This window comes from Pogonomyrmex barbatus, unplaced genomic scaffold (assembly GCF_055798465.1).
Source record: "Pogonomyrmex barbatus isolate J1 unplaced genomic scaffold, ASM5579846v1 scaffold3, whole genome shotgun sequence".
Lineage (NCBI taxonomy): Eukaryota > Metazoa > Arthropoda > Insecta > Hymenoptera > Formicidae > Pogonomyrmex > Pogonomyrmex barbatus.
Window position 1 is genome coordinate 2,694,564 of NW_028297127.1, and position 25,694 is coordinate 2,720,257.

The 25,694-nt window shown below is 35.5% G+C and overlaps 7 protein-coding genes and 1 non-coding gene across 22 annotated transcripts; 5 read left to right on the top strand and 3 right to left on the bottom strand.

Annotated features, from left to right (window-relative positions):
• Positions 1-24: 24 nt before the first annotated feature.
• On the bottom strand, positions 25-4,663 carry LOC105430644 (uncharacterized). 4 transcript variants are annotated; one of them, XM_089080335.1, is made up of 7 exons: positions 4,525-4,662; positions 3,824-3,896; positions 2,633-3,078; positions 1,851-2,383; positions 1,288-1,587; positions 1,005-1,186; positions 25-614 (listed from the first exon to the last, which is right to left on the bottom strand). In XM_089080335.1, the coding sequence occupies exons 3-7, from the start codon at positions 2,678-2,680 to the stop codon at positions 97-99; spliced, it is 1,581 nt and encodes a 526-aa protein (XP_088936461.1). In that variant the 5' UTR covers positions 2,681-3,078; positions 3,824-3,896; positions 4,525-4,662; the 3' UTR covers positions 25-96. The 4 variants fall into 4 exon arrangements, with proteins under 4 accessions (XP_088936461.1, XP_088936460.1, XP_088936462.1 ...); XM_089080334.1 differs by lacking the exon at positions 3,824-3,896 and having other exon boundaries at positions 2,633-3,073; positions 4,525-4,663; XM_089080336.1 differs by lacking the exon at positions 3,824-3,896 and having other exon boundaries at positions 4,525-4,663.
• On the bottom strand, positions 3,760-3,852 carry TRNAI-UAU (transfer RNA isoleucine (anticodon UAU)). The gene is given in 2 exon segments: positions 3,760-3,795; positions 3,815-3,852. It is a non-coding gene; the product is annotated as a tRNA-Ile (tRNA).
• Positions 3,870-11,040, top strand: Tmf (TATA element modulatory factor). 7 transcript variants are annotated; one of them, XM_011644297.2, is made up of 11 exons: positions 3,870-3,892; positions 5,192-7,194; positions 7,272-7,373; positions 7,437-7,733; positions 7,808-8,146; positions 8,238-8,450; positions 8,526-8,672; positions 8,751-9,143; positions 9,216-9,456; positions 9,524-9,650; positions 9,725-11,040. In XM_011644297.2, the coding sequence occupies exons 2-11, from the start codon at positions 5,201-5,203 to the stop codon at positions 10,012-10,014; spliced, it is 4,143 nt and encodes a 1,380-aa protein (XP_011642599.2). In that variant the 5' UTR covers positions 3,870-3,892; positions 5,192-5,200; the 3' UTR covers positions 10,015-11,040. The 7 variants fall into 7 exon arrangements, with proteins under 7 accessions (XP_011642599.2, XP_088936452.1, XP_088936451.1 ...); XM_089080326.1 differs by having other exon boundaries at positions 3,876-4,009; XM_089080325.1 differs by lacking the exon at positions 3,870-3,892 and adding an exon at positions 4,638-4,778.
• A 220-nt stretch (positions 11,041-11,260) lies between these two features.
• Positions 11,261-13,454, top strand: LOC148935922 (uncharacterized). Its single transcript, XM_089080337.1, has 3 exons — positions 11,261-11,401; positions 11,629-12,115; positions 12,234-13,454. Exons 2-3 carry the CDS (start codon positions 11,855-11,857, stop codon positions 13,452-13,454), a joined length of 1,482 nt encoding a protein of 493 aa, XP_088936463.1. The 5' UTR covers positions 11,261-11,401; positions 11,629-11,854.
• Positions 11,261-15,607, top strand: LOC105430647 (cytokine receptor-like factor 3). 2 transcript variants are annotated; one of them, XM_089080332.1, is made up of 6 exons: positions 11,261-11,401; positions 13,538-13,950; positions 14,052-14,341; positions 14,412-14,824; positions 15,006-15,136; positions 15,200-15,607. In XM_089080332.1, exons 2-6 carry the CDS (start codon positions 13,540-13,542, stop codon positions 15,533-15,535), a joined length of 1,581 nt encoding a protein of 526 aa, XP_088936458.1. In that variant the 5' UTR covers positions 11,261-11,401; positions 13,538-13,539; the 3' UTR covers positions 15,536-15,607. The 2 variants fall into 2 exon arrangements, with proteins under 2 accessions (XP_088936458.1, XP_088936457.1); XM_089080331.1 differs by lacking the exon at positions 11,261-11,401 and adding an exon at positions 13,309-13,450 and having other exon boundaries at positions 15,006-15,607.
• l(1)10Bb (BUD31-like protein) lies at positions 14,949-16,337 on the bottom strand. The gene is made up of 4 exons (XM_011644302.3): positions 16,110-16,337; positions 15,915-16,037; positions 15,601-15,835; positions 14,949-15,434 (listed from the first exon to the last, which is right to left on the bottom strand). The coding sequence occupies exons 1-3, from the start codon at positions 16,201-16,203 to the stop codon at positions 15,618-15,620; spliced, it is 435 nt and encodes a 144-aa protein (XP_011642604.1). The 5' UTR covers positions 16,204-16,337; the 3' UTR covers positions 14,949-15,434; positions 15,601-15,617.
• A 673-nt stretch (positions 16,338-17,010) lies between these two features.
• On the top strand, positions 17,011-20,783 carry ifc (delta4-sphingolipid-FADS-like protein ifc). 3 transcript variants are annotated; one of them, XM_011644306.3, is made up of 7 exons: positions 17,011-17,155; positions 17,750-17,936; positions 18,633-18,809; positions 18,930-19,069; positions 19,171-19,384; positions 19,485-19,696; positions 19,763-20,783. In XM_011644306.3, exons 2-7 carry the CDS (start codon positions 17,855-17,857, stop codon positions 19,901-19,903), a joined length of 966 nt encoding a protein of 321 aa, XP_011642608.2. In that variant the 5' UTR covers positions 17,011-17,155; positions 17,750-17,854; the 3' UTR covers positions 19,904-20,783. The 3 variants fall into 3 exon arrangements, with proteins under 3 accessions (XP_011642608.2, XP_011642609.2, XP_011642607.2); XM_011644307.3 differs by having other exon boundaries at positions 17,085-17,107; XM_011644305.3 differs by lacking the exon at positions 17,011-17,155 and adding an exon at positions 17,180-17,409.
• Positions 20,784-21,563: 780 nt separating this feature from the next.
• On the top strand, positions 21,564-25,286 carry Noc1 (Nucleolar complex protein 1). Of its 3 annotated transcripts, none has more exons than XM_011644308.3 (5): positions 21,564-21,719; positions 21,907-23,025; positions 23,124-23,754; positions 23,825-24,250; positions 24,417-25,286. In XM_011644308.3, the coding sequence occupies exons 2-5, from the start codon at positions 21,907-21,909 to the stop codon at positions 24,971-24,973; spliced, it is 2,733 nt and encodes a 910-aa protein (XP_011642610.2). In that variant the 5' UTR covers positions 21,564-21,719; the 3' UTR covers positions 24,974-25,286. The 3 variants fall into 3 exon arrangements, with proteins under 3 accessions (XP_011642610.2, XP_088935126.1, XP_088935127.1); XM_089079000.1 differs by having other exon boundaries at positions 21,654-21,719; positions 21,895-23,025; XM_089079001.1 differs by having other exon boundaries at positions 21,686-21,768.
• The last annotated feature ends 408 nt before the right edge of the window (positions 25,287-25,694 follow it).

Genomic DNA, 25,694 nt, shown 5'->3' on the forward strand with positions numbered 1-25,694 from the left:
TTAGCGAAATTAAAATTAATCACATAATGTACAATAATTTATTCATTATACAATTATATACAGTTTAAAATGCTATATATAATCATAGGGATGCAATTAAGGGTTTAATGTTATTCGGGATTTCGCTACTTTTTGGCGAAATGAGGTCTTGATGAGCCACAACGATGCGATTAGCGCGAGTAATGCGACCGCTGATATCAAAATGGCTAAATAATAATCCTGCGAAATACGCGACTCGTACTGTGGAAGAATCACTCGTAGGACTAGGTCGTCCTGCCACTCGACGGTGTTATTTCGCTCCGGGATGCTTCTGGCACGTCTAACGTGATTACCGGGACAATCCAGGATACAATCCACGGGCTCCAGACACGCCGTGATCCTCACAGTAAGGAAAATCTCATCGGTCTCTCTCATACCCTCGAACATGAACGCCTGGAAGATTAGGTAATTCTCCAACGGTGACACCGCGTATTGCTCTCGAGGACAAATCTCGCGTACGTCCGGATTCAAGCAGCCATCCTTATCGAGAATCCACAGACTATTGATAATCTCCTGCCGTTGCCGTTCCTCCAGATAGTGTATCGTCACTTGGCCAATTTTCGAATGTCGCCAGCCTTTGAGACGCGAGAGAGTAAACATGAAAATTAAAATAATTAAGAGTGTATATAATTAAAATAATTTTTGCTGTTCAACTCTATTCTCATATTTCTATTTAATTAAATACTTGATTAGAGTATAATTAGTATTAATAGAATTAGATATTAATTATATATCTTGATTCTCGCCTGTTCTGATTATTTTTCTATTATTAATTTAATAGAACTGTAATAACGAATTTCTTGTGTAAATCTCCCTTATATATCTTTCTTCTCGAATGAACTTATCGATTTAGCAGACCACGCGTTGAAAAGTTACTGTCGGAGTTTCAAGCATACCATTCATTTTACTAAAGGAACAAAAGTATGCATAGTACTATCATCGTTGTTCAGCCCTAATGCGCTTACTATCGTCATCGTTGACTAACACGCGGAGCAGAATTTCCTCGCCGAGGACAACCGTGCCACCCGATTGTATTCTCGTGTCGAAAATGTTTTTCGAGCCATAAGTCTTCCTGAACAGCCCCACGTCCGCGTTGAGGGCATTCTCGGCGCCGCCGTTTAGTAGACCCGGTACGTTCCTCGCTTTCCTGGAGGGATGGAGCATAATATATCTGAATAGTCCGGCGTTTCCCGCCAGACGGAAGCTTATTTTTGCTACCTTCGCCAGAAGACAAATGACGCATCTTACGCTTCCAATGTTTTCATGCTGATCCGCCTCGTCTGATACGCAATCTTGTCCTGGGTTTTACACCGCAACGTCACCCTGTGGTCGTCCCTCAGTCGCAGACCAGAGATCACGGGGAATCTCAGATCGAGGCAGTACGATCGGTTGCCGTCCGCGGAACAATCAATGACTCCGCAGTCCCAGACTTGATCCCTCTCAAAATTAATGCGATAAGAATCCCTGACCGCTATCGCTCGACAGACATCACCCGTCGCGTTGTCTATCACCGGCGGCGCCGAGTTCCTCGGCGCTTTGATGGATGCTCTATATATATATATATAATATGAAAAAAAATCAAATATTATCAAACTTGAATAAATAATACGATTTTATTAAAATTAAACGATCGACAAAATTATTTAGCTTTTATATGTATATCGATCTTCTTTCCTTATTGCAAAGTGTACGAATGTTCGTTGTAGTTGAATGTACTTTAGATTTGAAAAGTTGGAGAAAGTTTGGAGAAGACGCGTAGGTGTAAGACTGAGGGTTAAACTGCAACGAGGCCACCTCGCGAATTTCATTACCTGAAGAACAATTCGTCTCCCGTGTTCTGACAGGACATCTCCTCGACGCTGACGCGATTTGCAAGGGACGACGGTGATGTTTCACCGGGAGGAGGTAGAGAAGGAGGCGGCTGCGTTGTGGTCTGTCGAGCGTGTTTGTCTTGCGGGAAAGTGGGTCGACGATGATGCTGAGGTATTTGCAACCCGTCGTTCCCCGGATACCTCGTGTCCTGCAAACCCTTGCGCGTGAGGACTCGCAAGGAATCCCGCCCGGGGAGATGATACAAGGCATTGGGATAGTTTCTGGTCCCGTCTGTTGCCGCGACCGGCACGTTCCGTGCTTTGTTATCGATCACTTCCGGCAGAGAGAAATCCGGAATCGAAACTGGAGGTATCTCTGGAGGTGAAGGTAAATAACTATTATCGTGGATTATCGCCACCTTTGAAATGTTATATCTGCGGTGGAAATTTACAAAAACCGCATCTTGAGGCTCGTATCCATTCGCGAGATTCCCTGAGGATATCACGCTGACGAAGAGAAGCCACTGATATATCTGCAACGACAATTAATTTAATAAATTATTATTATTTATTAATTATTATTGGTAAATTAATGATAAATTATTAATAAATTAATGTAAATAAAAGTTTTAATTTAATTCATTTTAATTTAGTAAGTATAAAATTTAAATTCTCTAATTAATGTAATTTCAGTTTTTTAGATTCGCGGAGGAATGGAAAAATTCTTTTCTAGCGCTCAAAATTGAAAATTAGACAATTAGAAATTTTTATGAAATCGTCACCTGCGTTGAACACATCTTATGTCGCGAATCATGACACAATCGAGACATTCGGAATAGCGGGTTGCGACTGAGGATCGACGAAGCCGCGGATGGATTTTTAAAGCGTTTTTAAAGCACACGCCATTACGAAACCGGATCCCAATAGTCATTGTTCCGCCTGAACGGACATCAGTGAACATCGGCCATCGGACCATTTAATAGATACCGCATTTCGTGATTTGGCTGACGATCGAGTACTTAGCATAAAACATCGCGCGTATCCTCGATTTTAACGCGGCTGCCATTAATAACGATAACGGCGGGAGATGTCTGCTTCCCTCTCACACTGTCCATTATATCTCGATCAATTTAGGTCAGAAGGTCTCTCTCTGTGACTCGCATATATTGCACGATGTCCATTTCCAGCTTGACATCACTGATATTATGTATGCACGTTCCTTCCTATGCTTTTATATTTTTTTGTTAAAGTTAACATTAGACATGCTATATTTTACAGTGATAATATATGGAATATATTTGTATGCTATTTATATGTTTATATCTTTAGCGCAGTAAAATGTATATTATAATATTTAGTATATATATTAAACAGTAATTATATTTTTTTTATTGTACTATAAATTTACGTGTTATTAATTATAACATATATAATAAATATATTAATTTTTATTTGTCAAAAAATGAATTTTGTATATTTTTAGAAAAATATTTAGATTTTGAAAAAAAAATATAAGTAGCATAATAAAAAAACATTTTTATATATTATATACAATTATATATATTGTACATATTTGTATTTTTTTATTACGCTATTTTTTATATCCTAAGATTTAAAAATCTTTTAATGATTTCCAGAAACGTATGATATTTATTTTTCGACAAAGTTTATTTGAAAAACGTTTCGTGTTAATATAAATTTCTTCGCATTAATATTTTGCAATATTAAAATATGCCAGTCGCTATAAATAAATATATCGTAACAAAGATTATTTACATATTAAATTATTAAAAACCCTATGATGTTGACAATTAATTAAATTAAGTGCGCAGTGGCAATGTTAAATATAAAAAATGATAGAAAACGATTAAATCAAACCCATTTATTAAAAAAAAAAGAAAAAAAAGAATGCTCCAGGTGAGGCTCGAACTCACAACCCCGGCATTGCTCACGTGATACTGCACTATAAGTACCGTGCGCTAACCAATTGCGCCACTGGAGCTGTTGGAAGGCATCGTGCTAAACGGGTCTCTTCAGGAACGGTATCTATATCGTTAAAAGTCTCTTGCTTTTATTTCGTATATTTCGTTTCGTTAACTTGCGCGCCGTCAATAGATTCGAATATAATTTCGACAATTTTCGACAAAAATCAAGCTGAGGTAAAAATGAACGTGCAATTCTGTTTCGAATAATCGCTAAGCATAACTTAATGTATTATTTCTTTTATCCATTATACTTATTATATTTATTTATTTTGTCGCATGATCTTTCTATTCAGTTCGCACCGGTTCAATTTGCAAGAAGATTAACGACGTCATAATTTCTTTTTTTCTCTCGTCAACTCATGGTTAATTTGTTGATTTAGCTACACTCTTCTGTACTCTGATCATTTAGGACGAGATAGCTACATGCCTTGGTTTCGAAAAGAAAAAAGAAATAATAAAACTTCAGGATCTATGCAAAACTTATGAAAAATACGATTGAATAAAGGAAACGAAAGAATACATATTTTTTGTGTTAATAGACTATCTTTTCAATTTTCAAAAAAAAAAAAGATAATGTTCGATAGGATTAAAATAAGTCAGATACAGGTTATGATGGAGGAAGACAGAAAATGAGGAAAGTGTAGAAAAGTGCAATAGAAACAACAAAAGTAATCGTAATGTTTTCGCACCGTGAAATTTGAGGTTGTGCGTACAGTGCATTTTGCACGATCGATCGTCGCATTTCTTTTTTTTTCTCTTCCAAGTGAGATCGTCTGAATCGAATTATCAGCAAGAGGACGAATTATCTGGACGCAAAAGGAATTGTGCTGGCGCAGAGACCGCGCCGAGGGGCGCAGGTTGACAACACTGGCGCGATCACGCACGACGACCACCCGCCGCGAACATGTCGGCTGCTAAATGCACTTTGACAGTCGACACGCAGGTCGGTCACTGAGAGAAGAGAAACTCCGACGAGATCTCGAGACTGCGCCTCGGTGTCACGATTGCCCCGGAGGATGCCATGTACGTCGATCACGGTAACGCGAGCACGTATGCGGGAGGGAGAGGAAGTGCCACGTAATGCGTGATGTTGACGCGTGTTCTCGAGAGGATCGCGAGGATAACACCACCGTGCGTCTGTCCGTTACTTGGTGTTAATCCCACGATTCTCGAGGATTTGCGTCTAAAGGGACATGACATGAGTTTTGTGGGAAGTTGTAGGAGGTGTTATTTTTGTTTACGTGACATGCAGATTATTCTGATGATTTCTCGTGACATCGAAGGCTATATTTATGTTTATGTTCTCTCTGTATTCAGTAATAGAAGGATTTATCTTTAGTTTTTTTCTTGTCCTAGATGTAAAACATGAGCTGGTTTGATGCTACGGGATTCGCCAATTTGGCGAAATCTGCCCTGAAGGGAGCTCAGAAGACCATTGACAAGGCCTTGGACATTAAGGAGGAAGAGCCGAAGGTCATTCAATCACATGTAGATGAGACCTCAGACTTCTTTGCGAGCTGGGGATTACAGAGTGAACAGGAAACTACCAAGCGTGATAACAATCCACAGAAACAGCAAAATTCGAGCAGTATTTGGGGTAGCTTTACAGGCTCGTTTTTTGAACCTCCGAAAATCATAGATAATAGCTGGAAGACTGTCAAGCATTCCAAGTCATTGCAAAGCGCCGCCGATCAGGATGAACAGCAACAGGGCATGGTATCTTCTATTTCCGCGCCTGAAAAATTGGCGACGAAAGATTCAAAATCCACAGTAACGAAATGTGAATCTGTACATAAGGAAGATGAAGGGGAGTCTAAGATAATCAGCGAATCTGTAAATACTAATCGTAACGTGTCTAAGGAATTTAATGATAAAACCACGTCAGAATCTTGCATGTTGTCAGGACGATCGTCTCCAGACAACATTGTTTCTACTAGTATCGATAAAATTGTAGCTAAAAGTGCCAGTTTAGATTTGGAGCAAGTGTATTACGCGCCGACGGCGGAGAATGCCGACAGTGATTCCACGAGTACTGATGAAGATGGAGATCGATGCGGCAATGAAGCAGCATTGAATAGCAACAATACCAATCGAACATCGAGCCCCACTAATGTGTTCCATAAAGTACCTAATGTCTCTTCCGAGAGCGATAAGAAAAGCTTGGAGAGTGTGGAGATACTCGGCTCGGAATCCAACACTGATTGCACTACCACGCCAGAGTCCGATCTCAATTCTGTTACTAACTCGTTAAGTCCCTCCGTCGTCGGCATCAAGGTGATTTCCGAATCCGTTGAGATACTGCCGGATAGTCTGGTAACGTCGCCAAGTTCCGTGGAGATCCTGGGAGATTGGAAGAGCGACAGCAGTCCCTATTTATCGCCGATAGACCCGAAGAATTCTGAATCACCTCCCGCTCTTGATAGGGACGACTGTGCCACTCCATGCGTAGATTGTACCGATATGCTACAACTGCCGAATAGAGATCAACTCATGGAAGTTTCATCGTCCGACATCTCCCCGTACGAATCTCCTATGGAGGAAATCAAGACATTGAATACCAGTTCGTACAGCGTCGATAGCACACCGTCACCTAACGCGTTTTCTAGCTTGGACACAAAAAGTTCGTCACACATGGCAGATAGCTCGAAAACTTCGCCCGAGAGCGTCGAGGTCATACCAGATATGGACGAGCCGGATGAAATAAGCTTGGCTGAGGATTCTTACACCTCCGCTTCCGAAGGTACAGTTATGACGGTACTCGAGTCGTTGCAACAATTGGACACTGTTAAAAGTAAGATGGAATTGGTCGATGTAAGTGTGAAGATATCTAAGATGCACGATTCGTGTCCGGATGATAGGCAAATGTCGATAAAGCCTTGCACGGAGAACAAGTTAAACTTGAGTCTCGATTCACTAAAGGAGAAACATAATCTACATTTAACACTCGAGCCGATTACTACACAACCAATTCGCAAAGTGGACCATCTAGAGGGAATGAACGAGAAGCCGGACGTTTCCACTTTTTCCCAGTTAATGAGTACTACTATAGAGCCACCAGATCCAGACAGTTATTCTCAAGTCGAAAACGTGGAGGGAACGAAGATGATTGAGAGCAATACCGATCAATATTTAATATCTACCGATTCGAGTAGAGAAGGCACCTTGATAGAGAGCAGTTCGGAAGATAACGCGACATTGATCTGCACGAATGATTCCAAAGTCTTAGACACACCTTTGACCACTAGTTCTTATGTGAAGACCATGCTAGCCGATGCCATGGTCGAAAAAGGCGAAATAATCGATATGGAGACTCATTGTGCGGAAGTCCCACGAGAGAATTCACCTATATCGTCAGAAAGGTATTATTCAATATTTCATGTACATCGTTCAAATTTATAATAATAGCATTTCTGTTAAAAGTCTATTTCTCTTACAGTCGCTCCGATCTGGTGAAAATCGGATCCGATCAGGCCAGCGGACATACAAGCGGAGACGAATTAGAAACTACAACATCGAGCGATATTGAAATAATATCTAGGTACAAGTATAATAATATTTTTCTATTTAGCAATTTTTTTTTACAGTATCAATATATTTATAGCTCACTATTTGTCAACAGTCCCAACGGAGATTCGAGTTCGACTCAGTCGCGACAGAGTCCAGCGAAATTGCAACTGAGTAAAGGCGGTGATCTGTTGACGAAAACTTTAAAGACTCGCGGTCATTCCCGTGAATTAAGTGAGATCAGCATAGGCTCGGATGAAACGAATATGGAGATCGAAAAGCTATTGAAACGCGTGCAGGAAATGACTGACATTCTGGAAGCGAGAGAATCAAAGTTAATCGATGTGAGCAGGATAAACATGGAATTACACGAGCAGAACGCAAATTTAATGAAGTAAGATCATCATGGTTGTATCAAAGTACTATTCTATTTTCAAATAACTGATGATATGAATATATGTTTTATAGGCAGCTTGAAAATTTTGAAAAACACGCGGAGCAAAATCAAAATATAAATCAAATCACAGATGAATATACGCAACGTTTGTCGGCGTTGGAGAGGAAATTTCAACAAGCGATAAGAGAACGTGATCAATTGAGGAAAAATTTAGATCAGTTGAAATTAGAAGCGGCATCGCGTTTATCATCGCAGGAGATGTCTAGCATAAATGCTGAGAAAGATGAAATTATAAAGGAACTTCGCGAGGAGGGCGAGAAGCTTAGTAAACAACAACTTCAACACAGCAATATCATAAAAAAATTGCGCGTGAAGGAAAAGGAAACTGATGCAATAATAAAAAGTCAAAAGTATTTCACTTATATCTCTTTTATAATTTTAATCAAAGCAAATAATTAAATTTGTCGCAATTTTTATTTCTACTTATCGACAATTTTTCAGAGAGCAAATTGAGGAACAAAATATGGAACTGGAAAGATTAAAACGATCACTGCACGCGAAGGAAGAGGTAGAGCGTAGTCAAATAGAAGCGGTTCACACGCTAACAGCAAAAACGAAGAAGCAAGAGAAGGAAATATTAATGTTACAAGAAAAATTAGATAATGCTGTGCACAAGATGGAGGCCTATAAAAAAAGCTTGGATGCTGCAAAAATGTGAGTGTAGAATCATTAATTAATTTAAAAATAAAACGAGCTTATTGTATGTAATAAAAAGTTTCTGCGTAACAGGGACTTAGCAGAAACGAAGAAAAAATTGCTAGCAACGGAAGAAGAATTAAAAGAAGCTGTAGATAATGCGGGTGAATCGTGTCAATTGTTTGCGCAAGTGGAGGATTTGAAGTTGAAATACCGTCAAGCTGAGGAAGCTCACGTCAAGTAAAAATCATATATTAAATTATTAATCGTGTAATTAATTTTTTAAATTCTAACAGTGTTCGTTTTCTTGTGGTATAGGAGAGAAGAATTTTTTAAACACGAAAACAACGAGTTACTCAAACGATTAGAAGCCGCAGAGGCTAGAAGTGAAGAATTATCTGAATCAGTATCGATAGCAACGAAACCTCTGTTAAGACAGATAGAACAGCTTCAAGCAAACTTACAGCATAAAACTAACAGTTTCATGAAGCAAGAGAAGGTTTTATCAGAGAAGAATATCGAATTGCAATCTAAAATCGAAAATTTAACCGAGATGGATCGTCTTTTGAGAGAAGAAAATATTAATTTAAAATCCAAAGAGTCGCATTTAGAATCGAAACTCAATTTAAAAGAGAAAGAAAGATCGAAATTGCAAGAATTGCACGATACATTAAAAAAGGAAAACGAGATGTTATTAGAACAAAATAAAATGTAAGTATTTAAAATATGTAAATACAACTGTTTGAAATTATATATACTTAATATGACGTATTTAATTTATAGACATCAGGATGCGATAAATACTCTCGAGCAGACACACTCCAGTTATGTACAGGAATTGAAGAGAGAGATAAACGCGTTAGAGAATAAGTTAGCTGTGGAGAAAGCAGCGACTGATGCAGAACGGAGGAGAAATAACGCAATACTGGAACAGCAGCAGATTACTGACGACGAATCACGACGTAGTCCTACTCTCAGTATAGGACAAGAATCCGTCAGCAGTGCAAATAGCATCTGGCCAAGTGTATGTATAATTATTACGAGATCACTGTCAACAACTACTGCATAAATTATAAATGTGCTTTTTTCAGTTTAGCGACTCAGTATTCGATAATAATTCTGGCAGATTTCCTCCAATACCATACGAAAGCATTATAGCAGGTTCAAATAGTACGTCGATCTTTGAAAACCTACAAGCGCAATTGAAGCAAAGAGATGGTAAGTTTAAATATTTATTGACATCGAATCGTGTTCTTCGTTATTAAGTCGCTGATTTCATTTTATCGTCGTAGGTGAGATACAGCAACTCCAGTGGGAATTGTCTCGACGAAACACAGAGAGGGATGCGTTGAACTCGGAATTAGCGACGTTAAGTTTAAAGGTCGAAGATTTGAATAATCAAGTCTCGGCGGCACAGGAACTCAATGAAAGTCTTAGCGATATACAGACCAAATACGACGCGCTGCTGCAAATGTACGGAGAAAAGGTTGAAGAGAACGAAGAACTGACTCTAGACCTTCAGGACGTCAAGGAGATGTACAAAACGCAAATCGATCAGCTTTTGGCAAAGAGGCAGAATTAATTTTGTCGAAAAACATTACGGGAACGAAAACTTACATATAGCCTACGAATTCTCCACGAAACTTTGATCACGCAAACGCACTTTTCGGCACGTTCTACTACATAATCATTTTGTAATCATTTCTATATCTAGCGAAATCCGGACGAAGTTTTATAGCTGATGATTTTAATAGTAATTTGGCGTAGGAGGTGTACATTTATATTATCTAACGCAACGTATGCGGAAATTTGTGATAAAGGATTTAGATGCCGGTAAAAGATTCTGAATGAGATTCTTTCTCTGTGCAAAAAAATTGTATAAAAATATATTTATTTTGAGAAATTAGAGACCTAAAAAATATCGGAGATATCAAAACTTATCAACAAACAATACATTATTTTTCCTCCGCATTATTGTTACTATTATTATTATTGTGTATAGTTATTGTTGTTTCTCATATTTTGATTTTATCTTAATGCTGTTCAGGATTTATAGTTTTGCTTAGATACTAACATGTCGATATTCACATATACTGCCTTTCTTACCGCTCATTTCGTAATTGTCTTTTCGATCGATTTCAAGGATGAGACTATCCTGAAATCTTTATGAGTTTTTGACGTGTGTCTTTAGAACATACGTATAAAGTTTGACTTTTATACGTATTATTATATACTCTATGTATTTTTATAATAATTATTATAAAATATAATTAAGAATAATAGTATTTTATAATAATAGTAATAATGTATTTTCAAACAGCATTAATATACGTCAGAAATTTTTAACAATTTTAGCCTAATCTCATCCTCTTGAGTTATGAAAAAAGATGGCTATGGATTGAAAAATAGAGAAAGTAATAAACATAAATATTGACATGTATCTAAGCAGAACTATTAATCCTGGACAGCATTGCTTTAATTTATCAGGGAGGATCATGTGATATTGGACTGTATTATACATTTAAATATAATATAACATGTATATATAATACTATGAGAAACTCTGTACTTTATCATTTAAATATAGCAATGTAAGCGTTGAGACGAAGTATTGAGATTTCTTTATTATAACATCATATAAATTAGATATCGGCATGCAAAATGTCGATTTATAATTTCGAAAAGTACGTTAAAAAAAGTTTGTTAAAGGAGGTTCGTTACGTGGCTAGGATTTATAAGCGCGTTAATTGACTCTTCGTCACTTTTCGTTCCGAAGCATGATGCCACGACCGCCTTGGTTATATTTAGAACGATTCAGTGTGTCAAGATGCATCGCCTGTGAAGATCCACCCGTGCGTTTCAAATGTTATAATCTTTCGGCAAAATCATCCGTCCTCCAAATTTCTCGCGTGTCTCGCCCATTCTTGCCAGATTTCCGGTTTTAATTATCTCCAAGTTAATCTAATTCTGTGAGTATTATATCTCAAAAATGTACCAGCATATTGACACATCCTTTCCTCTATCTCTTTCTTCCTTTCAACATGAATCATTCATAAAACACGTTGAATTTGTAAAATATCGAAATAATTATTTATTAATAAAATAACATCGCTTATAATGCATCAATTTAAGTATAACAAAGTACGTCGTCAAATTTCATACTTTGTACAGATATGCTTTTTTTTGCTTCTCGCAGCGTGCATATTTTGAATTCACGTTCGCAAAATGCGACGTGTGTCGCGAAGAGCGCGAAGATAATTCTCTGCCTCGATTCTACATTTAATTCTCGACTTGAAAAAGACGAGTTCGAGTTTATAGGTTACAATTGAGAAAGATACGTGCTGAAAGAGAACATTCATGTATATAAGAAACATTCCTTGTATGTGATACGTGTAATACGCTTTACTGCAGAAGTGTTTAGCATGGGAGATTCGACTGCGAAAAGCAGTCATGCAGAATGTGCTAAACCTCAGAAAAAAACGATCTCGCCAGATGTAATGCTGCATACCAGGAACGTGATGATTCCCGTTGTAAAACCCGTACCTCCCAAACAGAGCTTTAATATCTCCTACTTGGAGTACAAACCTGCGATTTTGAGGGTACCGAACTACAAAAACAATCCCGCATTGTTGTTCTCAGAAACACCGTTGCATACATTATATGATCCAAAGAATTCACCAGAGGTCAATCAAAATCTGTATACTGTGAAAAATATACTTTTCTTTTCCCTATCACATGTCTTTGAGTGATCTCAGCGAGATCTTTTTTAAAGCATCAGTTTCTTTCTCTCTGAAACCGTAGGTAAAAAAACTCGGCCGCTGGAAATGCAAGAATCAAAGTACGAAATATACTACGTCTTGCTCATCGAAGCGACTATCTCGCAAGAAGAAGGATAACATGTTATGCTTTCCTAATACAACGTTCACACAATTTGAGTCATCAGCAAATGACCAAGATCTGCACAAGGCGAGCTCAAGATCAATAGAATTGTCAAGGAAGTGTGATCTGTCGCGGATGAAAGAGAACCAGATAAAACGTAGAAATATGATTGCAGTCTTGCCAAAAATAGAAGCACCAATTAGTAGCGTTATGAGTAAATCAGCTGTATCTTCAGAAAGTCAATCATTTCACGATATTGTAAACAGTATCTCGACAGTATTGCCACTATCAGTGTCAAGTCTAAAGATTAAAAATAAGAAAACTTTTGCAAATATTGTAAAAAGGAAGGAATCGTTATCAAGCGTAACGTCAAATCACTTGCATCCCACTAACAGCGAATATGAAATAAACGTTTTACATTATGAAAATGACATTCCAAGAAATGACTTCTCACATTTCACACAATCCCATTTGAAGTCGACTAACACGAATTGGTCTTTTACTGATGATTATAGCTTAACCAAAATTCAGAATTATGGTTTTACTAAGGAAAAAAATGTGATGGAAAACAAGGCTAAAGCTGCACATGATATTAAATACTCATGTGAAATAAATAATTGGATACTGCCTTCTCAAAGAGAAGAACGTGACAGTATATGTGAAACAAAAATTATTGGGAAGAATGGTAGAAACCCTTACGATTGTAAAATAAAATATTCCTGGCAAGTTATTGGAACTAGTACACAGACGTCGTACAGTCTATTGCAAGATTTATTAAATAATAGTGATGTAGAGGATCATAATAGGAATATATACAAGATGCGCATTAAATATTCTTGGCAAATTATAGGGATGAGTACGCAAGCCTCTTTACATAATTGTAGTGATCCAGATTACTGGAATGGCATATTGCTAGCACCAAACAAGAATTGTAACGAGAACGAGAACGAAGCTCAAATTGGCAATAATGAAACAGTTGCTAAACCGCGAGATCATGTGAAATATTTAGAAAAGAGATCGAAGAAATACTTGATATTAAACAATCAACAAACGCAAACCTTTGCTGAGAAAGAAATTCAAGCTGACACTAGTGATTGCAACGCAAAATATTCTTGGCACAATTTAATCAAGCAATATCTGTAATTAATACAAAGAATTTAAAGCGAACATATATTTGAATTATCATCATTAATTATTTATTAATCCAAATTTGATTATTTTTCCAGATATGGAACGAATCCTGGAAGCACTGACCAATCAAAAGTTGTCAGATAAATTGGAGATAGACCAAGTTGACAATCATGAATTATTACATAGTTACATGATAAAACCGTTAACGCCAAATATTTCTAGTAAGAATTCTGTGATATTCGATAATGGTAATGAAAAAACGAAGAAGGAAGAACTTCTGACAAGATTAACATATGCATTAAAGAAATTAAATCAGTATGAGCAAGATCGTGATAAAAATTGGAATACAGACGTTCCATGTATCGATACAGAGGGTACGTTCATTCAGAAAGGAGAAGCATTACCACGTAATGTGGAAGAAAATGTTAAAGGCATCATCCAATCCGCACAGGAATACATAACAAAATTGGATTATCAATTGAAAGATCTTGATAGTGCTGATCAGCAGGTAAATATCATTCTTAAAGTTCACTGATTTAATTCCATTAAAATTGTTACTTGTTCTTATGCATGATGATCCTCATTAATACAAAAAAATTGTTTTGTCAGATAGAAAATAGCATGATGAGAACGTTGAAGGATATAGACGAGACGTTTCAATCTTTGTTAGATGATGTATGCAATGAGATTAATAAGAGACGTGAACAACTGATATTGGAAGCAGAAATTCACAAGCAGGAGAGTTTGATACCATTAAGAGCTTGTAGAAAGGAGGTGGAGGCACAGATGCGAAACGCACAGAATATCATATCGATGAGCAAAGATATTCTGCAGCAACCACAGCGATATAGCGCGAATGAGTTTGGAAAGATTATTTTTGCGAGTAATGACATAGGCAGGTGAGAACATTACGATTGCAAGAGAAAAATCGAGATCATCTTGGAAATTAAATGATACATCATTTTCCAGGATTCCGGCAGTGCCATACTCCGAAGAGCTTCCAAATATAAACTTCGATCGTCCATTGAACTCGTACAAGGAAGAGATCATGGAGCAAATATCGAGATTTGGCTGCATCTCTCGTACAGTACCCGTTCACATAATGAGCATTGAAGAGAGACCAGCGGGCTTGTTTGTTAAATGGCACGTAACTAATCCGGAATATATCGCCGAGGAACAGACGTTCATCGTGGAGAAAGCTAACGGGGAGATTCTCGATCCAACATCGAGCAAATTTGAAACGGTGTACAAAGGATCTGAAACCTTTTGCTTTATCAGAAATATACCTATTGATGAACCAATTACACTCAGAGTTAGAATACAAGCGGACAACGTTGCAAGGAGCATACATCACGTCGCACGGACTTCTATACCATCGTACAGTATGCAAAAAAAAAAAGAAATTATCTTTGGATTAAAAATAAAACTTTTCTACGATATTTAAATATTATAATTTGATCTAACGATATGATATTGGGAAAAGGAGAGTTTAGAAAATGCTTCATGTTTTCATGTGAAATATCGATGTAATAATAATAAAAATCATTTACAATAATTTTATAGGCTGGGAATTAAATAACAAGGATTATTTGATCACTAATAATGGTAAAATTGCTGCAAAAGTTACGGATGCCATAAGTACATTATTCTCACAAGATTCTCAATTTGATGCAAATCACATAATTGAATTCAAGGTAATTATAAGCAAAGTGGTTTTATTATTTATATTTTATGCTTTAAATTTACCTATCGTACAGTTTTTAGAAATTCCGCAAGAAGGAAGCGACGACGAAGGTATTGCATTAGTTTACGATCCGCAAGGTAAAAACGACACTTTAAAGAGAGCAGCGTCGCTAATGATTACGGCTCAAGGCAAAATCTTCATGGATGGTGATGAGAAATTGATGCGTCTGCCGAGAATGCATTCCGCTACACACATTACAATCTCTGCCTTCCGGAAAAATGTTCACGTGTTGCGAGTGAATATTGAATCTGAAAACAAATGTGTTACATATGACTGGCGCGTACAAACTCCGCTGTATCTTGCCGCTCGATTTACAGAGCGCAATAAGTGGCACCTGGCGATCGAGTAAAAAGATGTAAGCTTTATCACAAAATACAAGACGCACAATGTAATTCTAGCAATAAAGTGCCTTACGCAGAAAGATGTCGCATTCAACCCGAACATCCTCTGCAGCCACAATGTATACATTCCACTATTCGACCTTCCTCGAGTTTACCCTTTGGTACTCTGCAGATACAGTTGGTGCCGAAATTCGTATCTCTTGTTTGAATGCAACGTAGACAACATAAATTTTCATAGCCAACCTTTTTCCATTTAGCAATCAAGTTTTTGTCTGCAATATTTTCGTTCAGACAGTAGTCGTACAACTCTGAAGCAAGAAAAGAGAACATGAAATCAGATATTCTTCTTTTTTAATGAATCTTTAAAGATAGCGAAGTAACACTTACCACGACTGATCGCCTTTCTTCTGTAGAATAAATCATAAATATATCGAGATTTCTGATGATGGATTTTAAATATCGGCCACAAAGATTCCTGCTTTCTTTTGCCTTCGTGAGGCTCCGTTTCAGCTGTAAGATTTCGCGTTTTAAAATATTCTTTAGATGAAACAACCAATCTAACCTCACGAAAAGCAAACTCACCTTCGCGCATCTTCTGTTCCAATTCCTCCAAAGTCGGTTCGATTAACTCCCAACCATCTGGAGGCGGTTTCTTGCTTCGTCGTACTTTCGGCATGTTTTATTCTGATTAAATAAATATTATCAAACTTTGAAGTGTTTTTCCGTTAAATAAAAATAGCGGCACGCCACTCAACGTTATGTTTTTCTGTAATGAGTCTGTTCTGATTATGTTTCTCATAATTGCACCATCTCAAACTTTTTGCGCTTTAAGGTGCTTTTTCATGTTGACGCTTGACGCCCATTTTCAGCATCAAAATAGATCACGTGATCAAAAGTGACCATTTAAATTTCATTATTCTGCATCAACTCTATAATCTACACCATAAAAGGAAAGGATTTACTTGAGTAAAAACAATGAAGCTATTTAATATTCATTTTTATCTGTGTTAATTAATTTTAATTTCATCTTTAATTTATTTTTATTGTTTTTATTATAAAAATTATAAAGAGATAAATTTTAAACCTTCCAAATAAAAAAGATAAAAAAATAAATTAAATCAAGATTAAAATTAATTTACATTGCTAAAAATAAATATAAGTTTCTTGCTCTCTCATTTTTTTTTTAATTGCAAGAGAGAGAGAGAGAGAGAGAGAGAGAGAGAGAGAAATGATCTGGAATATCTCTATCTCTTTTTTCATTATTACATCTGACTCATTTATGAACAATCTTTCCTGCATCTATGATCAAGAATTATAAATGAAATTCACCACCACACATTGATGATACAACACACGCAAAATCGCGTTGCCATGTGCAAGTAATAAATATTTAACGACTATTTCTCTCCTTTCTCTCTCTCTTATTTACTCATTTTTTTTCATTTTTCTCTCTTATTTTCTCATCTCAGAAATCTTAAATCACAAAAAACATAGAGATAGGGCGAGGGAGAGAGGGAAAGAGGGGAGAGAGAATGTTTTCTCGAATACATCTCCGAGAGAGGGGATTGCTTATCGCACACGTAATCATTTTTTATATAATTTTTTTTTTACTGTGCGTTCGCAAAGAGGTAAATATCCGCACAGCTGTCTCGCAAGAGAAGATAATTCTCCGCGCGTGTATCATATCATGTGTCGCATGATTACGGCCTATCGTTCTTTGTAACCCTCTACATGATTTCACATATAGAATGTTCCGGAATCATCGAATGACTTTTCAAGACACTCGGATGCATTGAGAGAATAAATCAAGAGAAGGAAGAGAGAACCGGTTGTAGATCTAATGAGAGATCGACCGGCTTCGACAATTTAACCAATCTTCGATGTAAATAGATATAATTCCGCTTTCCAATTTCTCTTTTTCTCTCTCTCTCTCTCTCTCTCTCTCTCTCTCTCGAGTTTATTCCGACGAAAAAACTGTAAATATTCAATTTAAAATCTGCGAGCTTATTCATTTTTTCAATCAAAGCATAATTCATTCCGGGATGAAGGGTTAGAGGGGACTGACTCCATATTCAAAAGGCGAAATGTATGACTAATAGGCCGTTATCCGGCGAGACGAGAACACCCTGTATAACGTAACTGCGTGTATAAGAAAAAAAAAAGATCGGCAGTATCAGGTAATGTGAACGAAATCGTGAACTCAAGGGCGTGTATATGCGTAGCGTGTGTCCACATCTTGCCGTTGCCGGCGATGCCACTCGGCTTTAGGCGTCATAAGGATTGATTTCTGTTGCCTTCTGTAACGAGAAATCTCAGACGAGAGAAGAATGGGCCAGCGGGTTTCAAGGACGGATTTCGAATGGATCTACACGGAGGAGCCGCACGCTTCACGGCGTAAAATAATTCTAGGTATGACAAGTGGAAAACGAGAAGAGATTAGATGATCATCACTGATATTTACTTTCAATATAGATATTAAATATTTATATTCTTGGAAGATTCCTTAATTATATAACCGAATTATTATCTCTATGTGAATTAACTTTAATTTGGGTTCAACTTGCTTTTCATCTTTTTTCCTAAGATTCTAAGAATCGGAAAAAAAGAGAATAACTTGAATTTAGATTAAAGTTAATTTACATTGACAAATACATTCAACCACGTCTATTCTGAAAATCTTTTACCCTGATTCATCCAATGTTTTTGTGGAAAAATAATACTTTATTATTCATACTGTAATATTATGAAACATTAATTTAGTTTATAAATATATCTTTAATTCATTAATATGTAAAATGTGAAGTCTATTTTTGAAGTCTACTTTGAAGTTGATTTATTGTAATTACTTATTTCTATTATTATTTGCTAAATCTCTGTCATGTACATATTAAAAGATGATATTAGATAAACTTATTAAAATATATTTTTGGTAAATCTGTTATTATCTGTTTTTGAAGTGAATATACTTTATATTTTTTGTATTATAGTAATTTTTGTAAAGTCTATAATAATGTTGCGAACAATTAAAAGATAAAAAATCTTTTAATCGGGTAGTTTATCTAATCATCATTTTTTAAATTTTTTATTACAAACAATTATTTTCAGAAAAATATCCACAAATTAAACGGTTGTTTGGATATGATCCAAATTTCAAATGGATTGTCACAGGGATGGTATTAGTGCAGTTCTTATCATTTTTTATTGTCAAAGATTTGAGCTATCCAAAACTCTTGTTGTTAGCGTACTGTTTCGGAGGTGTAATAAATCACTCTCTTATGCTTGGTATGTATTTAATTCATTAACATAGTAAAATTGCATTTTATCAAGCATTATGCACAAATGCTAATTTTTGCATTAACATTTCTAGTACATTTGTGCTAATCTATGTTTTGTACTTTGCAGCAATACATGAGATATCTCATAATCTTGCTTTTGGACATGCCAGGCCTATGGCTAATCGACTATTTGGCTTCTTCGCAAATCTGCCAATAGGAATACCGATATCTATCAGTTTTAAAAAGTATCATCTCGAACATCATCGTGTAAGTATCATGAGAAATAGTAAAAATCTGTTTCATCATTTAGTAAGCATATATTATTTTTTCAATTATATTTACGAAGTTTATTTCTACTGTGTCTTCAGTATCAGGGAGATGAAAAATTAGATACGGATTTGCCAACATTATTAGAGGCGAAATTATTTTGTACAACTTTCGGGAAGTTTTGTTGGATACTATTGCAGCCATTTTTCTATGCATTCCGACCTCTTGTAACATATCCGAAAGTACCAACTTCTTTAGAATACATCAATTTAGTCATACAGTTGGTATTTGATGGTTGTCTGTGGTACTTTTTCGGTAAGTTTTCAAATTTGCAAAGAGAATCAATGTATAATTAACATCAATAACGCTGACAGAAATGATGAAATTGAGTTACATAAAAGAGATGTGATTTCAGGTGGTAAAGTACTGTTTTACTTGCTTATTGGTTCCTTCATGGCAATGGGATTGCATCCTGTGGCAGGACACTTTATATCAGAGCATTATATGTACAGAAAAGGCTTTGAAACATATAGTTATTACGGTCCTTTAAATTTCATCACCTTCAATGTTGGGTATCACAACGAGCACCATGACTTTCCTGCAGTGCCTGGTTCGAGATTACCAGAAGTATGTCGGAGAGATGAGCTTGGATACGGATTATTACACAGCAATATAATTCATTATTTTATGCAGGTTAAACGTATAGCTGCAGAATTTTATGATAACTTGCCACAACACAATTCGTGGGTTTCTGTTCTGTACGACTTCGTGATGGATCCTGAAATCGGACCGTATGCAAGAATGAAAAGAAGACATCGAGGATTAAATAATTAGATCTTTTTTTCTTATCTTTTAATTTTTCTAAAAAGTATATTATAAAATTTATACGCTACTAATTATGTGTTATTATGCAGAATTGCATGTTTATTAAGCTACAATTTAAAGGTTTTCTATATCGCTTAGAGCAAAACGTGAACGTCACGTATCGAGAGACATATAAGCGTATTTATTTGCATTATAATACAAATTCAGGGAAAATTTAGAGATTATAATAATACTGATTTAGGCAAGTAATTTCTCAATGTTCCTGTCAAGTTGATTCCATCTCAGAAATTAATTTATTTTCGGTCTAGTCACATTACTAATAATTTTTGATTGTATTCGTGTCATTTAACACGAGTTGTTTTTTTGACTTTGCGCAATCAAAAAGATGAAATGAACATCACTTATTCTAACTTTCTTATTTTTGGCTACCATCTTTCATTTAATTCTAGTGTCATTAACTCAATAATTATCAGCCTTTTTGATGAAACCAGGTTTTTAAAGTTCGAAAGTGATTAATATTTATAATTTTATTTCTATGCAATTTAAATTAAACAAATTCGTAAAAATAAAAAAAATTAGATTTAATTGCTTCGGGAACAATTTAAACTTCTATGTTAGTCAGAAATGCTCTACGTTTCGCAAAGTAAAATGGATCTGTGATGTAAGAGTATATACTCTGTACTTTTATGTGTAATATAGCAACTCTGGATGACATTGTTAAGTTGAAAACTCAGAGAGATGCGTGATGGCATACATTATATGATACGAAATTGTACATATATCACTTTAACGAGACAAATTAATATGACATAGGTTACTTGTCAAGTAATCGTATATATTTTCCAATGAATTTAAGAATATAAAAATAAAATGTATGAAACTTCTAAAATTATCGTCGAATATCTTCGCTTTACTTTATTTACCTTACGCTATAAGCTCGCATACTTGTTTTTCAATAAATGCAATAAAATAATTTCAATAAATAAATTTTCAATATATCATAAAAATATACGGATATAAAAATGTAGATCGATTTGGTTGGGCGGTTTTTTATAATTAGCCATTTTCAATATGTGAAAAAAATTAGCATTGGAAGCCATGCTTTTTTAAGAAGCATGTAGCATGATTAGAATATAAAAAGAGAATATCAATTTTGAAAAAAATATTCAAAATTCATGGCATATACTTAATCATTTATAAAATATCTGTATATTAATAAGTTTATAGTGCATAATTAATAAATATTAAATATTAAAATATTTTCTTTTCAAAATTGATGTTTCTTTTTTCCATTACAATCATGCAAGGTTACGTTACAAAATTTTAAAAGATGGGCATAGTAGCATTTAATTGTAAAGATATTGAGAAATTTTGTTCTGATTACTAAACAATTAAAGATTACTTTACACATTAATTAAAATTTTCGAACATATTTCAAACATGTTTTGTAAAAAGAACATGGGAGAATTTCAACTTTGTAATTTTCTTTTCTTTACTTATCAACTCTTTTTATTTTAATCAAATCTTAAATCTGGGACATAATAAAAAGATACAGGAACAGGGAATAGGGAACAGGTAACAGATTTCGAATCAGTTGTGAAGAATATTTCTGATTGGTCGAAATCTGTTGCCTGTTCCCTATTTCTATTGTCTGTACTTTTTCATTGTCCTAGGCCTATGAAGTCGCAGATAGTCTAGTGAATTTCTCCACTTTTGTAATTTTCATCCGTTTCAAGCTGTGGTTTCAAGAGACACATGTCAACCTCTTGAATGCAGTCGGTATCTGGTTAGTGGATTTGTCAATGATTTTGAGGTTAATTACAATGTAAGCACTGGACCATGTGACTATATTTTTTTAATCAATAATAACAATTGCGAGTATTATTTTACAAAATATCTTAAAATTTTGCGTTATTTGCTTGAATATATATATATATATATTTAAATTTATATATTTTATATTTTTGTCATGAAAATGTCTGTCATGAAAATTACTTTAGAATTGATTTCAGATGATGAAAAAATTTAATGATTTCACCATTGGCGAAATTACACATAGTCGGAAGTGGTATGAGGAATATCAGAAGATAGAAGGACCTTGCAAACACTCGAAATCTGAGGCAGATGTTTTGCATCTACGGGATGAAGGTAAGAAGTACCTGGACGCGGAAACCGCCGCCTTTCAGTTGAAACAATCCAAATCGCACGATTCGGAGATGAAATGGTTGAAAATGGCGTTGCAACGGGGTACCACATCGGACAAGGTAGCCGCCAACATAGTGCTGGTGCAGGACAATCCGAAATGCAATCTTGGTCGGCTTGTATCTTTGGTGTCTCAGGTACGAGGCGCCAAGCATAATCAATGTGCCATGGTCATCGCATCGTTGAAGGAACTCTTTCTGACTGATCTACTGCATCCTAAGTTCAAGCTGTTGAAACTGGAGGAACAGGATCTGGATAGACTTGATATAAAGACTGAATCGGATCCCATCATTAAAACAAATGCTGCCAGGAACAAATTGTTGGCGCATTGGTATTTTGAAGACCAGCTACGTGAGCAATACGAACGTTTCGTTCTGAATCTGTCTGCAGTGGCCTCAGATACAGTAGACACAAACAGGGAGAAAGCCATATGTACAATGACCGATTTGCTGATAAGCAATGCTGAACAGGAACATAAGCTATTGGAATTGCTCGTGAATAAAATTGGCGACCCGAGCAGTAAAGTCGGATCCAAAGCTGTGTTTTGTATTAATAAATTGTTGCATGAGCATCCAAACATGAAACTCATAGTTCTGCGCGAAGTTGAGAAGCTGTTATTCAGGAAAAATGTGTCCCAACGTACTCAGTATTATGCTATATGTCTGTTGGCGCAATATGTCTTGAATCGAAATGATGAGGAGATAGCTGCTACACTGATTGAAGTATATTTTGCATTTTTCAAAGCATGTTTAAAAAAAGGCGAACCCGACAGTAGAATGATGGCAGCAATTCTAATGGGTGTTAATAGAGCATATCCTTTTGCTAAGATAGATTCGAAAATAATAAACGAACACATTGATTCCATTTACAAAGTTGTACATCTAGGATCGTTTAATGTTTCGCTCAATGCACTTAGTTTATTACATCAAGTAAGTATTAAGGAGTAACATTTACTGTAATATTGGATATTTGTGATTTCGGATATTTGTGTTTTCAATTTGTAAAAAAAAGCAATGACTTTTTTTAGATAACAGGCAAAGATGAGTCTCAGACGAGTCGATTTTATTCAGCCTTTTATAAAAAACTATTCGATCGGCAGATAGGAGTGACAAATAGACACGCGGTGTTTCTTAACTTATTGTACAGAGTCCTTCAAAGTGATCACAGTATATTACGTTTATATGCCTTTATCAAAAGAATTTTGCAAATTACGTGCTATTTTCCCTCGAATGTGGCTTGTGCCATGCTATACGTGGTTTCAAAGATTCTTCAAGGACGCAAAGATCTGCGACACATGTTGTTTAAATCGCATAAGCCTATCAAAATCGAAAAAGACATATACGAGATAAATGACAGCTCATCGGAAACGGAGGACATTCATGTAATAGAGAATGAAGCAGAAGTAAACAATAAAGTGAAAGAAGAAAACACTATTATGTTATCAAACATCACGGTCGGTGAAGATATCGCGTCGGAAAAGCTTGACGTAAAAAAAGAGACCGATGTGAAAGTTGAAGCGCAAGATGTAAAGTCGTACGATCCCTTCTGTCGAAATCCACTTTATGCAGGGGCAGGCAAAGGACTCGATACTGAACTTGAAGCACTGTCTAGGCATTTCCATCCGAGTGTCGCTTTATTCGCGAATCAAATTATTCAAGGTAACAAATTTTACATTTTATATATCGTTCACATTTCTCAGAAATGATATTTATGGATTTGTATTCGTAGGGAAATCGATTGAGTACACAGGCGATCCTTTGGAGGATTTGACATTGATTCGCTTCCTAGACCGCTATGTTTTTAAGAATCCGAAGAAGTTGGAAGAAAAAAAAGTTCAAAAGAAGAACGATCCTTTAGCGCAGCGCGCTGGATATACACCTAAGGGTGTACGATCCCTTCCAGTTGACAGCGCGGCATATCTCGAGGAAAGCGAGGAGCGAATACCGGTAGATGAATTATTTTTATATCAATATTTGAAGCAGAAGAACGAGTTGAAGAAACGCATTAAGAAGGAAGACGAAAGTGACGAAGATGACGAAGACGCAGAGAGTGTCAACAGTGAAGAGTTCAACGATATGTTAGATCGTATGGGCGGTAGCCAAGATTTCGATGATTTAGATATTGCGGCGGATATCGTGTCTAAGAAAAATAAAGGTAACGCGTTACGCATAATAATTTCGCATAATAGATTCGTATAAAAAAATTTTATTGACATAAGAAGCGACAAAATAATTTTCTTTGCCCAAGATTTCTTTGATATTTCATAGCTATGAAAGTCGGGACAAATATATTTTATTATAGCTATATTTATAATTTCTAGGAAAAAGGAATGAAGATTCAGATGAGGATGAAGATGAGAATGAAGATGATGATGAAGATGATGATGATGATGAAAATGAAGAGAACGACGATCAATCTGAAGATGATGATATTACTGAAGATATATCTGATCTCAATGAAGGTGATGAAGATCTACAAAATTTAAGTGATATCGATCTTGCGGATGTAGACAACGAAGATCTGAGCGATATGGAATTTGGTTCTGAGAATGAAGAGAGTCTAGATAACGAATTAATGTTGGATTTGAATAAAAAGTTGAAGGTAAAAAATTCCAAGAATAAAGGCAAGAAAAAGGGAAGAGGAATTGACAGCGATATATTCGTATCTGCGGAAAAGTTCGCCGAGATGTTGGAGGAACAAAGTAAAACGAAAGGAAAGCATGGTGGCAGTAACGTTTTCGACAGCAGTGATGGCGCTAGTGCTAAACAGATAGATTGGGAAGTGAAACGACATCAGCGGTTGAAGGGATCATTTGGCAAAAAGCGAAGATCCGCTCGATCATCGAACAATAACAGAGTTAAAAAATTCAAACGATAAATATGTTATAAACACATTTCATAAAAACAATTATACATTTGTATACAATAAATTTCTGATGTTTCTTTCATTCTAAGGCAATACTATAAACAATATGAAAACGGACAACACGCATTTAATTGTATTTAATCATATAAAAGCACTTATTTCTCTTTGAGACAAGTGTTAATTACTACGATATTTATTTGATCGTTTATACGTGCAATAGTTTATGGTGCAGACATATTTTCTTTGTGATAAAGTTAAGGTAATTCTGTTAATAGAATGTAATATTGCAATTCGAAATTAAAAATTTTTAATTTTTAAGATAAAATTAATTAACGAACTATATTAAAGTTTCATCACAATAATTGTGATTCCTTCACGATTTATCCTTATACATTTTAGCAATGGGTAATGTTATATTTGACAATGTATTCCAGTAACATGCAGCAACAGAAAAGGGAATAACTCATGAGAGAATTTACCATTGCAAATTAATATAGATTTAATATTTCTTTCTGATTTTCAGAATTTACAATTATGATCAGCAGTCTTTTATCGATTAATTGAATTGATGGTTAATCCTGTACCCATAAGTTGTAAATTGTTCCCCGTATTCTTTTTCGATTTTATTAAGTATTAAAATTATTTTATTGTATATATTATATATTATTGTTTTAAATTTATATTTATTTGAGATCCGCAGATCGATTAATTTTTATATATATATATAGTAGGT

Coding starts and splice junctions, on each gene's coding strand:
- LOC105430644 (XM_089080334.1), bottom strand. CDS start 2,680: ATGTCTCGATTGTGTCATGATTCGCGACATAAGATGTGTTCAACGCAG. Junction 2,384..2,632: donor ATAAGATGTGTTCAACGCAG/GTGACGATTTCA, acceptor TTGTCGTTGCAG/ATATATCAGTGGCTTCTCTT. Junction 615..1,004: donor GTTAGTCAACGATGACGATA/GTAAGCGCATTA, acceptor CGCGTCTCAAAG/GCTGGCGACATTCGAAAATT.
- Tmf (XM_011644297.2), top strand. CDS start 5,201: ATGAGCTGGTTTGATGCTACGGGATTCGCCAATTTGGCGAAATCTGCC. Junction 7,734..7,807: donor CAGAACGCAAATTTAATGAA/GTAAGATCATCA, acceptor TATGTTTTATAG/GCAGCTTGAAAATTTTGAAA. Junction 9,651..9,724: donor GCAATTGAAGCAAAGAGATG/GTAAGTTTAAAT, acceptor TTATCGTCGTAG/GTGAGATACAGCAACTCCAG.
- LOC148935922 (XM_089080337.1), top strand. CDS start 11,855: ATGGGAGATTCGACTGCGAAAAGCAGTCATGCAGAATGTGCTAAACCT. Junction 12,116..12,233: donor ATCCAAAGAATTCACCAGAG/GTCAATCAAAAT, acceptor CTGAAACCGTAG/GTAAAAAAACTCGGCCGCTG.
- LOC105430647 (XM_089080331.1), top strand. CDS start 13,540: ATGGAACGAATCCTGGAAGCACTGACCAATCAAAAGTTGTCAGATAAA. Junction 13,951..14,051: donor TTGATAGTGCTGATCAGCAG/GTAAATATCATT, acceptor TTGTTTTGTCAG/ATAGAAAATAGCATGATGAG. Junction 14,825..15,005: donor GACTTCTATACCATCGTACA/GTATGCAAAAAA, acceptor ATAATTTTATAG/GCTGGGAATTAAATAACAAG.
- ifc (XM_011644306.3), top strand. CDS start 17,855: ATGGGCCAGCGGGTTTCAAGGACGGATTTCGAATGGATCTACACGGAG. Junction 19,385..19,484: donor TTGTCTGTGGTACTTTTTCG/GTAAGTTTTCAA, acceptor ATGTGATTTCAG/GTGGTAAAGTACTGTTTTAC. Junction 19,697..19,762: donor CTGGTTCGAGATTACCAGAA/GTATGTCGGAGA, acceptor TATTTTATGCAG/GTTAAACGTATAGCTGCAGA.
- Noc1 (XM_011644308.3), top strand. CDS start 21,907: ATGATGAAAAAATTTAATGATTTCACCATTGGCGAAATTACACATAGT. Junction 23,755..23,824: donor CGCGAATCAAATTATTCAAG/GTAACAAATTTT, acceptor TTGTATTCGTAG/GGAAATCGATTGAGTACACA. Junction 24,251..24,416: donor CGTGTCTAAGAAAAATAAAG/GTAACGCGTTAC, acceptor TATAATTTCTAG/GAAAAAGGAATGAAGATTCA.